At 40.1% G+C, this 16,210-nt stretch overlaps 2 protein-coding genes across 2 annotated transcripts in view; both read left to right on the forward strand.

The window, feature by feature from the left end:
* Positions 1-143: 143 nt before the first annotated feature.
* Positions 144-12,159, forward strand: LOC130183577 (tubulin beta chain-like). Its single transcript, XM_056399148.1, has 5 exons — positions 144-304; positions 5,393-5,501; positions 6,536-6,646; positions 7,757-8,001; positions 9,154-12,159. The coding sequence occupies exons 1-5, from the start codon at positions 248-250 to the stop codon at positions 9,964-9,966; spliced, it is 1,335 nt and encodes a 444-aa protein (XP_056255123.1). The 5' UTR covers positions 144-247; the 3' UTR covers positions 9,967-12,159.
* Positions 12,160-14,284: 2,125 nt separating this feature from the next.
* Positions 14,285-16,210, forward strand: part of LOC130183836 (uncharacterized) — a 31,103-nt gene continuing 29,177 nt past the window's right edge. The window contains exon 1 of the mRNA XM_056399559.1: positions 14,285-14,689. The gene's annotated coding sequence lies outside the window, so the exon portion shown is untranslated. The remainder of the gene's footprint in view (positions 14,690-16,210) is intronic.

Below are 16,210 nucleotides of genomic sequence, written 5' to 3' on the forward strand. Positions count from 1 at the left end.
GGAAACCCCTTTAGAAAGAAAAAAAAGCGCTATCTACCCTCTCAGCCAATCAGCGTCCGTCCCTTAGTCACAGCAACCAATCATATGAGCGCGAAAGCCGTCCCGAAACTTTGTCCCCGCCTGTAGGAGTCGCGGCGGTGCTCACTGTCTTCAGACCCGTCTGTCAGTGCGTCTGTGGCCGGTCGGTAACTCCAGCTCCTCCACTTCTTCTGCTTCACTTCACTTCCACCGAGAACCAACAGCCATCATGAGGGAGATCGTGCACATCCAGGCCGGACAGTGCGGTAACCAGATCGGTGCAAAGGTAAGAGGAAGTGGTGATGAACTTATTTCTGTCGTTAATTAAACGCTTTATTCTAATGTCTACAGGTTATGTTTAATGTTTCTTTATGAAAACCTTTGTTCTGTGTTTTGACAGTTTCAGAAAATAATTAAATTTAATGGCAAAGATAATACATATTCAATTTCTGTATCTAAAATTTTTATTTTTCAATTAAAACTACAGCTTCTTTTGCACTCCATCCCTCTTTTTCAAAGACTATGTTAACCATTTAATCTGTTCACTAGTTTATCAGTAGATAACTAGACAATAAAATGTCTAATTTGATTTGTGATAAATTCACCACAATCATAGTTAGGTTAAAGGTGATCCCAGTGGGTTTAAAGTTAGTTTTTCTTGCTCTACTAGCACCAAAATTATTGATTTTAATTGCCAGCTATCTTTACTCACAGTAAATGTATGTGTTTTCTACTTTTACTATACATTTTACAATTGCACAGATTTAGCTGTAAAACTGAAAAAAAACATTAAACTCACAGCCAAAATACAATTAGATAGAAAATCTGACTTAATCCCATTGTTTTAGTGGATGAGAAAATGCTGCAAATACTATCAGATTGATACAGTGCGCCAGACAGAAACGATAAATCACAGTTGAATTGTTTAATTAATGTGATGGGGCATTAAAGTACTACAAAATACACCAAGATCTACCAAATACACTTGTATAGCAACAGGTATTCAGTATAAGCAAGTTTATATATGAATTATACACTGAAGTGAGTTATACAATAGAGTGAATAAAGCTACAAGGGTTGATAATATTGTAGTGAGTGTGTTTCTGTGATATGAAATGACCATAACTAATTTCTTGTCATAATATCCCTACATGTGAAAACAGTAAAAAAAACAAACAACAACAACAAAAAAACCATTTGGAACTGTTGACAAAACTCAAGTCATTGATCCATGATTAATGAAGCTGGCCCAGTTTCAGCAGACGCGGCGGGCCAGCTGCTGTCTTGGCCGCTTGGTGAGCCGGACTCTTTGTCACTGTTTAAAGAGCAAAGAAAAAAAAAAGAAACAAGAGAAGATGGTGGAGAGAAAGGAGAAATTTGCTGAGGCAGAGGAGGGGAGCGCAGCAGGGGGGAGGGGGGGGTGAAGTAGGGAGGGGGGGGGGTAACAAGTGGCTCAGTGTCTGCTCTGAAAGCACAGATGAGGTCATTTAAATAGCTCCCTTTTCCAGTCAGTGTATCACATGCACACGCCCCGAGCCCCAAAACCACCAGCAACCCTGAAAACCCTGAGCACACATGATTTCTAAAGGGGATAGCTCTAAAATATGTTTTTATTTATTTGCTTTTTTACTGGATTGCTTTAAAAGTCCTCAGCCAGTCAAACAGAGCTGCAATGATTATAGATTTATTGGTTAATCAATCAAAAGCAGCAATTTTGATGATTAATCATAGTTTCAGTTAATTTTGTGCAGAATTGCAGAAATTATTTTTTCTTCACCTTCTGAAATGTGAATATTCAAAAAAAAAAAAAAAAAATATATATATATATATATTGCAAAACAAGCAATTTTAAGATGTAACTTTTTAAATTCAATTCATTCTTAATAGACTGTGATTTAAAGAAATGGCTGAACATATTTTTTGGGCTAAGGGATTTTGGGATGCACATTGACTGCTCTTTTGTCACATTCTTCTTCTTTTTTTGCCAGTAGAAATATAGTTATAACAAAAAAAGATGTACATTATCTGCACATCAGAATCGAAACTTAAATATTGATCATTTTTCAGCTGAAAAATATTCAGAAAATCTTGTCATTTGAAGAATCTGAAATGATATGTAGCTTCACACACTCATCCAGCTGAATTGCTCTTGGAGGGGAGTGGTGTTGGGGGGGGGGGGGGGGTCAACAACAGGCGTGGCAGCAACATATGGGGTGACTCAGACTCCACTACTCCATGATCAGTGAAGACAAGTGTATTTACAGAGGATTTAGCGAGTCTGAGGTCATCCTCAATTCACAATGGATTAACTGTCTGAATTCATTTCCCCGGTCCAGATCCAGCAGAATCTCCGAGCTCCGTCTGTTCTGTCAGTCAGTAACTCATGTCACATGTGATCCAGTGAAGAATTAGATAATCAATAAGAGACATCAGCATTAATAAACTTTTTTTTTTATTTGTAAATTTGTTTATAATTTTAGAAAATTGTTCAGTTTTGGTGATAATTTCTGTTCCTTGTCCAGTCAAATGTTGTAGGTCAAGATGTTTTTTATTTATTTATTTTTTAACCCAGAAAGCTCAAGTCAAAAACCTGTTTCCATGGTGATCACGGGGGGAGTGGGGGGGGGGGGTGAATTGAGGGACAGCCAAAGATGGTGAGGTGACAGTGGTGAAGATTAAAAAATTAGATTTTTTTCGCCCACCACCACCAGTCTCTCCCTTACCCCCTCCCACACACACACACACACACACACACACACACACACACTGGTGCAGTCTCCAGCCCAGATTAGGGCCAGTTGACTGAGCTGGTGTGACAGCCTGTGCTCTTGTCTTAACTGAGTTTGGCGTTAATGTCTCGGCCTGAAGAAACGAGGCCGACTGAATCCTCTGAGAAAGCTCTGCTCCCTCTGACCCCTCACACTTCAAAAGGAGCAGGGAGGTTTTAAGCCGTGAAAAGCCTTGCATTCAGTTCCTTTGGAAAGAAAACCTTTAGAAGGTATCAAAAAGTCTTACATTTAATTTACAAAGGTCTTGAATATATGCGTTTGCCTCGTGTAGACAGTAACATTAGTTATAACTTTAGGCTGCTGCTAGGAAGCTCATCAACTCATGATGTACAAATTTTAGCAAAAACCTAAATTAACAAATGAATTATTTTATAACACAACAGTCCCCTAGGCCTAGACAATGACACAGCCACGTCGTTTTCAGTGGTTTGAGGTCAAGTGTCTTTATGGTCATTTTGTGTCTCTGTAGTCGGCTCGTGGTTGATTTAGCGTCTGTGGTAATTTTGCATCTCTCAGTTGTTGTTTTGAATCTCTTTATGGTGTTTTTGTGTCTCTTTCCAGTCATGTTGGGTATCTTAATGGTCATTTTGTGGTTTCTTTGTCTGTTTGTGGATGTTTCAGTATTTTTGTGGTAATTTTGCATCTCTGTTTTGAATCTCTTTGTAGTTGCACTGTGTCTGTTTGTAGACGTCTTGAGTATCTTTGTGGTCGTTTTGCATCTCTGTAGTTGTGAATCTCTGTATGGTCATTTTGTATCTCCTTGTGGTCATTTTGTGTCTCTTTGTATTCACCTTAAGTATCTTTGTGTCATTGTGCGACTCTTTGGGATACTTTAACCTTTGGTCTTTAGCCTTTCAAGTCTTTTACATTATCTCTGTGACTTTCAAACAAGAAACAGTCACTTCATTCGGAGGCTCATACGGGCCCCAGGTGGCCCCGGGGCCTGTGACCATTAGGCCTGTTGTGTGAACCATACATGGGTTCAGGTCCAATGAAATGATTAATCATGTATTAACAGGAATTATTATTATATATAGCTGGGGAATTACTGACAAAAATGATATATAAAGTCATATAATTCAATAAATTCATGCATGCACAAATTATTGTAGGCTTTCTTGTTTGTTTTCCCTCGTTCTGTGTGTGGTATTAAAAAGGTCTTTAGAAAGTCTTTTGATTTTAATTTGATGCAGAAGGTTTCAGTGCTTATAAGTTATAACCAAAGTCTGTTTGTGTGTGAGTCAGATGGAAAACTCCAGGTGGAGATAATTAAACATCATCCTCCCTCCATAAAACCCCACAAAGAAGGATTTTTATCTGAAAACAGCTCAAATGATAAAGTCTCATTGAAGATAAGAACATCCTGTGACCTTTAGTAAAGAACCAGATAGGCCTGTTTGAACAAATTGTTTTCTGATGTTTGACTTTTTCTGCCACATGTTGGTTTTCCTCCTCTATCATAAAGGAGACTGAACTGACTCTAGCTGGACTGGCAAACGTGTCTGCTTAGTTTGGAAGATTGTACAGGGCATTTCTAATATTTTTATATCAAATGATTAAACCTTTAATCAAGGAAGTAATAATTCATAATGAACATTGTTAGTTTTATCCCTAGTGCGCTCGTCTTTGCTTCTTTTTGTGTCAGTACTTCCTGCTTTTGACCTCATCCCAAACCTTTTTCCTGGTAATTTTCCCAAGAGTAGAAACAAAACATCTCAATGAGACTTGCATATGATTAGCACTGTGTCATTTTTTATTACACGTCTGTGGTTATATTGTTAATTTAACAGAGGATTTATATCAAATGCGAAGTCTTGATCCTGTGCTGTTTTTTGGCTGCTTCGTCCACCCTCCGGCTGTGTTGTGGTCTCCTCTCATTTCAAACAACCTCTGGGAGAGAAAAGACAAATCAGCGACTTCATCACACATGATACAACGTGTGTGTGGCTGTGAAATGCAGCTTGTAATGAGCGTGATGATTGGAGAATACTGATCAGAAGATTGCAGTTCATCACTAGGTGACTGTTTATCACAGAAAAACCCTCTTTCACCATATTCAAAGAGAGAAAACAGAGGTGTTACACAATGTGGTGTTTTTTTTTTTTTTTTTTTTTTTTTTAGATGATCTTGTGACGGTTAAAGGTAATCACATCTCAGAGTGTCTCTGGGAAGCACCGAGAACAGAGGAGCGTTTGTAAACGCCTCCCACAGTAAATTGGCTTCCAGTTATGGCTTTTATGAAGCACAGAAAGACACCTCTTTCTAAGGCATCCAGAGTTGTGACTCATGACGTCACCGGCTGCAAAGCATTTTATTCAAATTAAAGCTGCAACTGGATTTTACAGGTTCCAAGATTTTTTTTTTGAAGTGTCAGGACTTGGATATTAAAGTTAAAAGAATCTGATTTGATCAGATTTAACATGATTAAACGTAGATAATACAAAGGGAGGAGACAATAATTCAAACAAATCTTTGTGTGACTTTGCTTTGCATAACTTGAATTCAACCCAGTTACACTCGGTTGCTAATAGTAGTCACCAGCTTCATGAATGTATTTCTTTTGTGTATTTGTGTGCTTGTTTTAGTTCTGGGAGGTGATCAGCGACGAGCACGGCATCGACCCAACAGGAACCTACCATGGAGACAGCGACCTGCAGCTGGACAGGATCAGTGTGTATTACAATGAAGCCACTGGTGAGTAACATCTAGACATGTACTGAGGTCAGGGTTTGTTTGTGAGACCCTTCACCCCCACCCCGTGGAGAAACTGGCTCACTGCAGCAGCAAGGAACAAGATATAGAGAAAAATACAACTGCTTTGAAATAAAGATATACTGATGCAATCCTAATTAGCTTTAAAAGTTGTTTTTTTTAATAACAGAAAAAAAGAAAAACTGCATTTGATGCAGATATTCATGGTTAATTTTAGTGTTCCACATAAAGTAGAATGTGCCGTGTTAATTCTGCCACATTGGTGCTTTTTATATGTGACGGATACCCTTAATGGCTGTTAATCAACTAATATAACCAGACTGTATAATATATGAGAAGCCTAAATACTACAGATGAAAAACTAAAGAAAACCAAAAGGCTGAAACATGAGTGAGACCATCCGACTGAGTATCAGTTGGATTAAACTTATAAAAAGTTCAGAAATGTAATAAAGGATCTGAAAACAGAGTGGTTTCTACAACGGTAAACAGCCACAATAGTTCATTTTACTATTAGATAAAATCGTGTAAAAGTGTTGTTGTTATATGTAGTTTTGTAATGCTTGGCTCCATCTAGTGGCCTTTTGCGGTACTACATGAACACACCAGCTGTTATACTAAAGTGATAATCTTGAGCTTTTCACACTAAACTGATGCACATGTAATTAATTTCTTGGTTCAGTCAAAGATCTGTAATTATTTCCAACAGAAACTGAATGACACGTTTACAATAGTCAAGGTTTTCACTCAAATAAAGTAGCAGTAGTTCAGCTTTAAAAGACAGAGTTAAGAGTAGAAAGTTGGTATTTGAACTTAACTGCAGCAACTAAATGAGACGTTCAGTGTCCTTGCCTGTGATCACTGTGATGAAGTGAGAAATATTCTTATGAAACCCAGTAGTTACAGTCTGGATTGATGGGCGAGATGTGGACGGTACAGCCTGCATTGTAGCATCATATGGATGAAGCCAAACTGCTTACAATCTTAATTTTACATGTTGTGTTTACCTGTGTGCAGGTGGGAAGTACGTGCCCAGAGCCATCCTTGTCGACCTGGAACCAGGCACCATGGATTCAGTCCGCTCCGGACCCTTTGGGCAAATCTTCAGACCTGACAACTTTGTCTTTGGTAAGAACACAACCTGCTGGAGAGGGGTTTGAGGCACAACCCCAATGTCCCCCCTGAACCCTGAACCCTGAACCCTCACAGACTTAATTGACATCCCCTGGTGAGTGATTGAGTTTGAGAAGCTGCAAGGGCTCAAAAGGGTATAAAGAGGAATGGGACAGCACTTTGCGACATACTATGTAAAAATATTCCTTCACTCCCTGTTTGTGAACAAAATAATAATGTGTCACATCTGACGATAGCAAATTTGGAATTTATCATCATCTCATCACAGGACAGATAACTCCACACAGTTCTGGCTCTAAATCACAGTGAGCTCTGTGTTTATACTGTTACATACTGTCTTTCTTCTTGTAATACTAAAATTAGCGTTAGCTCCTTTCATGCTTGTATGTTCACCGTTCTTCTTCTATCTTGTTATTTCGTCTGTTTTGCCGCCGTTGTTGCCGTTTTTACCAAGCATTCCCTGGTAACCATGGTAACCCTGTGTTTAATGTCACAACGCTATGAACTTTGGGTAATTCCCTCAGGCAAAGTCTGCAGAAATATGGACTCACGGAAAGTGTCAATAAAGGGCTCAAAATGTCTGCTAGAGAGCCCTCATGCTCTCGATGGTTTGACAGTGGGAACTTACTGGGAACGAGCCTCAGTCTGTGAGGGGGGACATTGGGATTGAGAGTCTTAAATGTGGCCTTTTTTTTCTACCGGAGGCCAGAGGTCAGTTTGGGACTCATGCATCTCATGGATCTCATGAAGTTTAATATCTTCTAAGGACAATTGGAAGTCTGCTAAATGACCCAGACGGAGGTCACAAGACGAAACGTGTTGTTCTTTATCCTACAAGTGTTACTGGAGTTTTAACCTCTGCAGGCCTGCTTTACCAGGGGTCTGGGCTCCAGTTCAAGGATGAACTGTGGATTCCCCTTTGCCCAATTTTGTGGTTTGTGCATTTGACAAACTGACTGCTCACTCCTGCCATAAATCCCCACTATGAAGCCAGATTGATCTTCATCTCTGACTTAGTTGTAGGATACTTTAAAACAAAAAATGAACACTCATTTGACAGAAATGTTCTGACAGTAATAAAACGGGGGAACTGCTGTTTCTCAGGTCAGAGTGGAGCCGGAAACAACTGGGCAAAAGGCCACTACACAGAGGGGGCAGAGCTGGTGGATTCAGTCCTGGACGTGGTGAGAAAAGAGGCCGAGAGCTGCGAGTGTCTGCAGGGTTTCCAGCTGACACACTCCCTGGGGGGAGGCACAGGCTCCGGCATGGGCACCCTGCTCATCAGCAAGATCAGAGAAGAGTATCCAGACCGCATCATGAACACCTTCAGCGTGGTGCCCTCCCCTAAGGTAACTACAGATACACAGGAAAATATAGACATTGACCTCGTTTTTTTGCCTTTCATTTGTTCTAAAGAGTAAATACTTAATTCCAGTGGAATGACTTACCCTGTTATTTATTATATTATCAGTTCTTGCTATCAACATTGAATTTAGCATATATTTCAATAATAAAACCAACTTGCCAACTTGACTTAAAGTAAGGAATTATGTGTTATGCTGATCAGGAGCACAGATACACCAAGATAGGCCAGTAGTAATAAAGAGACTTTCAGCACTGATCACTGTCTGAAATAGAAGTTTTAAGCCAGAAAACTCAATAAAATAAGTAAATTATCAGTTGCATAAACAACTTCCTTTTTGTGTTACCATGGCGCCGTTCACACCTGTCATCAGATCTCACTTCCTCACTGTAAATGCAAATAAACATGTTCATCATTTCTGTTTGCAAAGATGAAATGTGTTGTTTTTGCACTTCCTGCTCTTAATCTGCTGGAAATTTAAAAGAGGAAGAAGAAATAATCAAGACAATACAGACTGGGTCTGAACCAAGCATCAAGCTCCGAGGCTAAAACATGAAGCCGACACTGAAGTGCTAAAAGCTGCAGTTCCTCTAATGTCTGAGAATTGAGGGCGCGGCCTCTTTGAGTGACAGGTGGGTGAGCGTATGCTTGCCAAACCAGCATGCACCAAAGTCTCTGTTCCAAACACGCCCCAACTCTTTGACCATTTTTTGAATAGCTGGGAGGTAGGGGCAGAGTCAGACACTGCCAAGATGGCGACGGTGGAGCAGCTCACTCTGAGCTTGAAAACCGCTCTTCGTAATAAACCTCTCTGTGCTTTTTGAAACTTTCAGATGTCATGGACGAAGCCAGCTGACGCAATTTGAGAACTAACTGAATGAGTTCGTACTTCCCCTTACACAGTTTAGTAGGCGGTCCTTCAGTGTGTTCCAGGACACATTTGCTAAAAGATGTGGCCACATGCAGCCTCCTTGTTCCCGTCCTCATTTTCACACCTGTACCTGTGTATCACATCACCTGAGGTGCATGTTAATGCCTGGTGTGAACGGGGATCTTGAGCTCAAAGTAATCTACTATAGATTACATATATTCTTTCCATACAGGCAAAGTGTTGATGTTGATCTCTGTCTGTCTGCAGGTTTCAGACACGGTGGTCGAGCCGTACAACGCCACGCTGTCAGTGCACCAGCTGGTAGAAAACACAGACGAGACCTACTGCATTGACAACGAAGCTCTTTATGACATTTGCTTCCGCACTCTCAAACTCACCACGCCTACCTACGGTGACCTCAACCACCTGGTTTCCGCCACCATGAGCGGTGTCACCACTTGCCTGCGTTTCCCCGGCCAGCTGAACGCCGATCTGAGGAAGCTGGCAGTCAACATGGTTCCCTTTCCCCGTCTGCACTTCTTCATGCCCGGCTTTGCCCCTCTGACCAGCCGGGGGAGCCAGCAGTACCGCGCCCTGACGGTGCCCGAGCTCACCCAGCAGGTGTTTGATGCCAAAAACATGATGGCGGCTTGCGACCCTCGCCACGGGCGCTACCTGACGGTGGCCGCCGTGTTCCGTGGCCGCATGTCCATGAAGGAGGTGGACGAGCAGATGCTGAACGTCCAAAACAAGAACAGCAGCTACTTCGTGGAGTGGATCCCCAACAACGTGAAGACGGCTGTCTGTGACATCCCGCCACGCGGCCTCAAGATGGCCGTCACCTTCATTGGCAACAGCACAGCCATCCAGGAGCTGTTCAAGCGCATCTCTGAGCAGTTCACCGCCATGTTCCGCCGCAAGGCTTTCCTCCACTGGTACACCGGCGAGGGCATGGACGAGATGGAGTTCACAGAGGCCGAGAGCAACATGAACGACCTGGTGTCCGAGTACCAGCAGTACCAGGATGCCACGGCCGAGGAGGAGGGAGAGTTTGAGGAAGAGGTGGAAGAGGATGCCTAGAAAAAAAAAGAAAGAAACAAAAGTGATGAAACATGAGCTGAAGATGATAGAAGAAGATGATAGAAGAAGAAGAAGAAGAAGAAGCTCAAACCAAAATGAAAAAAATCTCAAAAAAAGTGAAAAAAAAAATGTGACATGAAACGAAGGAACGTAGAAGAACAGATGAAGCAGGAAGGTCTGAACCGGTGAATGGAGGAAGAGAAGTGACGACGAGACTGAAAGATGAACGTAGGCAGAGAGGTGAACGAGCAGCAGGATGAAGACGATGTGACCAAATTAATGTGCCATGGTTTACAGTTCATTGTGACGCCATGTTGGCTGGTTTACCGAGACCCGCCTCCCAAAATCCCTTTACGCCAGGACCACGGGCCAGTTGCACAAAACACCTGAAGTTGATTAAACCATTGCACAAAAGACCTTAGTGACCAAACTATTGGAAAAACGTAAAGGTACTTCTATGTGAACTGCACCCATAATGACGAGGAACTAATTTTACATTACACACTCCTTTGATGTTAGCAGCTTCCCAAAAGTGATGACAGGTATCACAAACAAATGGTCTCCATGGAAACAGTAGAACTTTACAGCTGTAAAATCTCTTTCGCTGCTGTAAATTACTTAACTTTTTTCCTTTAACTAAGGAAACATCTTAAGAGACTCTGTGCTTAAGTAACTCCCTCAGCTAAGGAGAAATTAAACCTTAAGTTTCATACCTAAGTAGAAAACTTAAGGTGTTTTGTGCAACTGGCCCCAGGTCTTGTAGCAAATGCACAAGAAGCACTTCGCACACTTCACTGTCATCACGTAGGATTGTCTCTCAACAAAGTAAACATGGGCGGCTTTTAACAAGTGTTTTGTTAAATGGTTGAATTACAATTATTGCACTCACTTCACTTATTGTTATGACATCAGAAATGAAATCTATGGACTTATCTGTTCCACAGTTAAAGCACTTCAACTAGGGTGATGTCAGAGAGCGTCAGTGGCTGTAATCATATTGTTTTGGGGAAACCAGGTCTGTAACCTGAAAGTCGGCTTCAGAAACAGGAATCATGCCATTTATAAGTGTTAAATGCTTTTATCAGTGTTAATTTCTTTTGCAGTTAAATTCCACTCTCAGAGATAAATGTGAATCTGTGCAGTAGGTGAGAAAACTGAAAACTGTCAGTATTGTTTTTCCTCACTCAGGTCTGAACTTTTAAATAAATTGGATGACCACACAAAATTGAAAATAAGTGTCAAAAGGCTCAAATTCAACATATATTCCATCAGTAATCAATCCAATCAAAACAAGGGTTTTTTTCAAACAAATTCCCACAGTTTTAATGCAGCAGTAGCAGTTTGAGGGTTTTTCTTAGACGCCAGCCAACGTCATGAGGAGGATCTCGCACTGCAGATGCTCAAAGCTCAGCTCAGGTGATGGAAAGAATATCAGCTTTAGCTTTAACCTGTTTTCCATTTCTTACTATTTGGCTGCCTGATATCTGAGCTCAGTTTGATTATAAGCGTCTCTGCTTTTGTTGGATCAGAGCCAGGTATTATATTTACATTTTGCCTGTGACCTCCATGTGTTCTTTAATCTACATTTTTTATAAATTTCATGGGACTTCAAACTTAGACTAAAAATGTATGTAAGGAAAATATCAGCAGTTACAACTGGACAGCAGTTCTATCACCTGCATCTTTTTCCATTCCAAGTATTAAAATCATGGAGAGAAGATGAAGAATTCATTTTTATCTCATCACAATGATCATTTCCAGCATTTTTCTGAATTAAATCTCACTGCCCAAAAATGTTCAGTTCAACAGCTCTACTTCTGCTGCTTCTGTATATTTGATAATACACCAAGTCATTTTAAGGCTTTTATTATGAAGGATTGATCATGATTTCATGATTGAAATGGTAAAATACCAATTTGCAGCTTTATATTTCTTTTATAATAAAACTGCAAATTGGTATTTTTACTTTAGTTTTATTTTTGTTGTTTCCACTCTGAGCCACTACAGTATTAATTCAAATCACACACAGGTATGTGAACTTTCTCTTTACTCTTTACTGTGTGTCTGTGTGTGTGTTTCTGTGCTATTGTTTGTTAGAACCTTTTTTTAAATTCCTGTACAACAGTTTCAATTTGGATCCCACTGACTGTGAAATGTTTTGGGAGAAATAAAAAGGCATTTAAGAAAAAAAAACAATACACTTTTATTGTCACTTATTATTGATGATCAATTTTTAGTTGTTACATTTCTTATAACAACAAATGGAGTGATATCTGCAGTGTGAAGACAAACATCTAAAAATATTAGATCTTTTCCATTTTAAGAAAAGTGTTTATTATTTTTGCAATTAATCTATATTTTCTGTTATATAATATGATGGAATAGTGGAAAATGTCCATCGTTAGTTCCCAGAGTCCAAGGTAACGTTTGTTTTTTTTCCCCATCAGCCCAAAACCCAAATATATTCAATTATAATGATATAAGATGATATAAGATTATCAGACAGCCCTCACACTGCTATCAGGTTTTCGGGTCAACATAATTTGATTAGTGCAAATTTATAACAAATGTACAATATCAAGCATGACGGGTCCTTGAGGGAGCCTGCGTGAAATTCTAGTTGGAAGTTTTAGTTTGTTGTAAGTGGTATATATTTATTGCTCTTTTGTTGTGAAGTTCAGTAAAACATAGCCTAGTATTATTCCATCATTGGAGAACTGTCAGGCTGCAACCAGCAATTATTTTCATTATCAATACATCCGACAGTTATTTCCTTCAATAATCAATGGACTGTTCAGGTAGAAAATGTCAGAAAACAAGTGGAAAACACCCCGTTATTATCCCCTGAGGTTAATAGATTTTCAATCTTTTGTCTGAGCAGCTGTAAAAAAAAAAAAAGTAGCATTCTGGTTGTTTTGGGGAAATAATGAAACAGCCATATAAAACTGTACAGATGATGCAAAAATACTCTCAGCACATCATGCATATTCAGTAAAAGCTACGAATTTGAGCTAATGATAAAGTAACTTTTTTCTATCTTTATTGAAAAACATTCAAGTAAACAAACAATACAAACATTTGCTCAATATATTTTTAAACATAGAGTCAAAAGTTATAATTGCAAAATAAAGAAAAGAAAAGTACATAAAAAAATGAATTAGGGGTAACAAAAAAAACATGAAAGACAAATTGAGATAAGAGATATAAAAAAAGAGTCAAGAGTAGTAATATACATTTTCAGTTCAACTCGAATTCTGACAAAATTGGGGATGACTTTTGTTACTCTGCATTTATGTATGTGAATTTTATCATATAGGATCAACAAATTTACAATAAATTCAATGTCACATTTATCATGTTCAAAATATGTAATGATATTTTTACATTGCATATTGATATTATTATTTACTTTTGCAATATATATAGTTTTTCCAAAAAGTAACTGAATGCATCAAAGATTATGGTCCATTATTACAAAATGCACACTTCTTTTCTCAACCACCTTTTTTCTCCAATCAGGAAAAAGTTACCTGAATCACCTTATTCACTCTATACCTGCTCAGTTTAGACTTTATTCCACCTGTGAGGAAGTAGCTCCCTGTGACAGACACAGACAAGTTTTAGAAGGAAAAAACTAATTTTGAGGTAATACTTTTTTTTTTTTTACTTCATTTATTTCTGTAATATCACTGTCTGCTCTGTAGTTAAAGTCTTCAAACTTAAATCTTGTTTATTGTGAGTCTATGTGGATATTTTTTATGCTAGCTGTCAGTGCTAATGTTTTAGCCGTTTAAGCTAGTTCATGGCTACAATAGTCTGGGTTAGTTGTAAGAACAGCACACACACACACACACACACACACCAATTATGTTAAAAATTCACTTAGTGTTGATTAAATTCAATATCAAGTTTTTGTCATAATCCTTTGTCATTATGTTGGTTCAAGGTTTATTTGTCATATGTAGGTTTACAAACGGTTAATGGTACAATGAAATGTGTTGGACAAGAAACCCAGTAATAAAAACTAGCGTAATATGAATTAGAAATAATGGAATAAAATTTTTTTGTATCAGAGCAGAAACAGTGGCAGATATGGTATGTTACATTTTACCCCAGTGTTACCTGGACTATGAGGCGAGTTGCAACATTTCACTCCTTGTGATTGAGACAAAAAAAAAAAAACTTTATTATCACTGAACAGATAACAACTGATGAGCTCTGTGTGTGAGGTCATCAGTTTGATGACCCCCCCCCCCCCCCCACACACACACACACCACTACCACCACCACACACACACACACACACACACACACACACACACACACACACACAAACCTACCCCTACCCCAATCCCACCCCCTTCACACTACGATCAGTTTGACCACATGCGTGCACATCGGACCTGGAGTCGTGCATATTTACTGGTGGCCTGAGGTTAAACTGAAGAGCGGCTGCTTGTCTTGGAGCCTCCAAGCCCGAATTGACGATCTTTACCGAAGCTCTCCGAATCCGACCACCGCCGATCTCAAATGGTCCACAAACCCGACATTAACCGAAACTCTTCAGCTGTTCCCGATCTGTCCCCCATTGAAGTCTGATTTTGTCGGGGCGAGATTCAGTGAAATAAAGAAAGAAAAATAGAGAGAGGGGCATTTCCAGAATCCATTTCCTGACTGAGCCCCTCCCAGTCCGGAGATTTTCGGGTTCCGAGGCTTGAGGAAGGTAATTACCATCATCCAGTTCAAATTTTACATGACAGCAATGTGTGTTTTTGGTTCAAACAGGGAGGCGGAGGGTTAAATTTTGCAGTTTTTGACTATTTGCTTGGGTTGTGTTGAGCGGTGCCACACGGCGGGATTCAGGCGGATTCAGGGCGTGTAACCAACAGCAACGCAGCGGAGGTGTACTGGATGATATCTGCACAGCACAATACAAAAATTAACAGTCTCTATGCGTGTAAACTTCATGAATTTCCTGGGAAAAAACAATGCAATTTCGCGGTTTCTTCACAGGAATCCATGAGACATTATTTAATGAGGCATTAATGGCCTCCTGCTTTCTGCCAATTTTGGGGTTAATTCTGAAAATTTTCATATTTTCTTCCGGAGACACACTGCTAATAATTGGATTAGTGAGTGTTTTTATTATAGTGATGATTTTCTGAATATTGCTTAGCCTGTGGTGCATTATCATGTCCTGTGGGCGGGATATACCCCTGTATTGGGGGTATTTTCTGGTCCATCCTTGTGGAGATGGTTACGCAATGTACTGGCACATATTAGAGGAGCTGACTAAGTGTTTGTCACATGCAGAAGTCATTTACAGAGAGTGTTGGATTGGAGTGAAATGAGTAAGAAATGGCAGCACTTCATATCTTATGGCAAATGATCAAACTGACTGGTTGAAGAGAAGAAGAATCAGATCACATGTTTGTTTTGTGATAGAAATCTGGTGGTATCTGATTAATCTGCAGCTCAGTGAAAGAATTAAACAGCAGAGACACAGAGAAAACATTCCTGGATGTGATGGACTGCATTATGCACAGACTCCACCAGCCGCACACTCTGGTATTAGAGTGTCTGACTTCTTCATTCACTCCCATTTTCCTCCATCTTCCATCAGGACATCCCTTGTGAAATGGGAAAGCCCCCATTCATGCTGGTCGTGACACACCCTTGGTTGCACCAGCAGCTGTTCCTGCTGGGGTTTTATGGAGCTGCATACAGGGTGAGGAGGAGGCAGAGAGAGGGAGAGAGGGGGACTGGTGCTGGAGGAGGTGCAGAGGAGGAAAGTGGAGGTAGGGCACAGGTCTGCAGGTTCAGAGAGGGGGATCCACATCTTTCAAACCTCAGGCTAATGAGATTAGCAGTTAGCAGCAATGGTAAAGAGAGCTCTGCACATTGTAAAAAAGTAAAGGAGAACCCACCAGAACTACTGTGGATGACATATTAGAGCAGGACTGAGGAGAGAATAGAAATAAGACAACAGGAGGGAAAGAGAAGAAGAAGAAAGATGAGAGAGACAATACTGTAACCACAGGAGGATGGAGGCATGTTTCTACCGACCACCTTTGTGGCTTGTGTGGGAGAAGGGGGGGGGGCTCTTAAATCCGTCAGTCGGACTGATGAGATCACCCTGAAAGATGTAACCTCCACGCCTCTCACTGCGAGGAGGCGGCTGGATGTGTCACACGCACTCCAGGAAATGCTTCGCCTCGTGCAATTCGATTGATCTAATTGGTCA

The sequence above is a fragment of the Seriola aureovittata genome, chromosome 16, assembly GCF_021018895.1.
Source record: "Seriola aureovittata isolate HTS-2021-v1 ecotype China chromosome 16, ASM2101889v1, whole genome shotgun sequence".
Lineage (NCBI taxonomy): Eukaryota > Metazoa > Chordata > Actinopteri > Carangiformes > Carangidae > Seriola > Seriola aureovittata.

Coding starts and splice junctions, on each gene's coding strand:
- LOC130183577 (XM_056399148.1), top strand. CDS start 248: ATGAGGGAGATCGTGCACATCCAGGCCGGACAGTGCGGTAACCAGATC. Junction 305..5,392: donor GTAACCAGATCGGTGCAAAG/GTAAGAGGAAGT, acceptor TGCTTGTTTTAG/TTCTGGGAGGTGATCAGCGA. Junction 5,502..6,535: donor GTATTACAATGAAGCCACTG/GTGAGTAACATC, acceptor ACCTGTGTGCAG/GTGGGAAGTACGTGCCCAGA.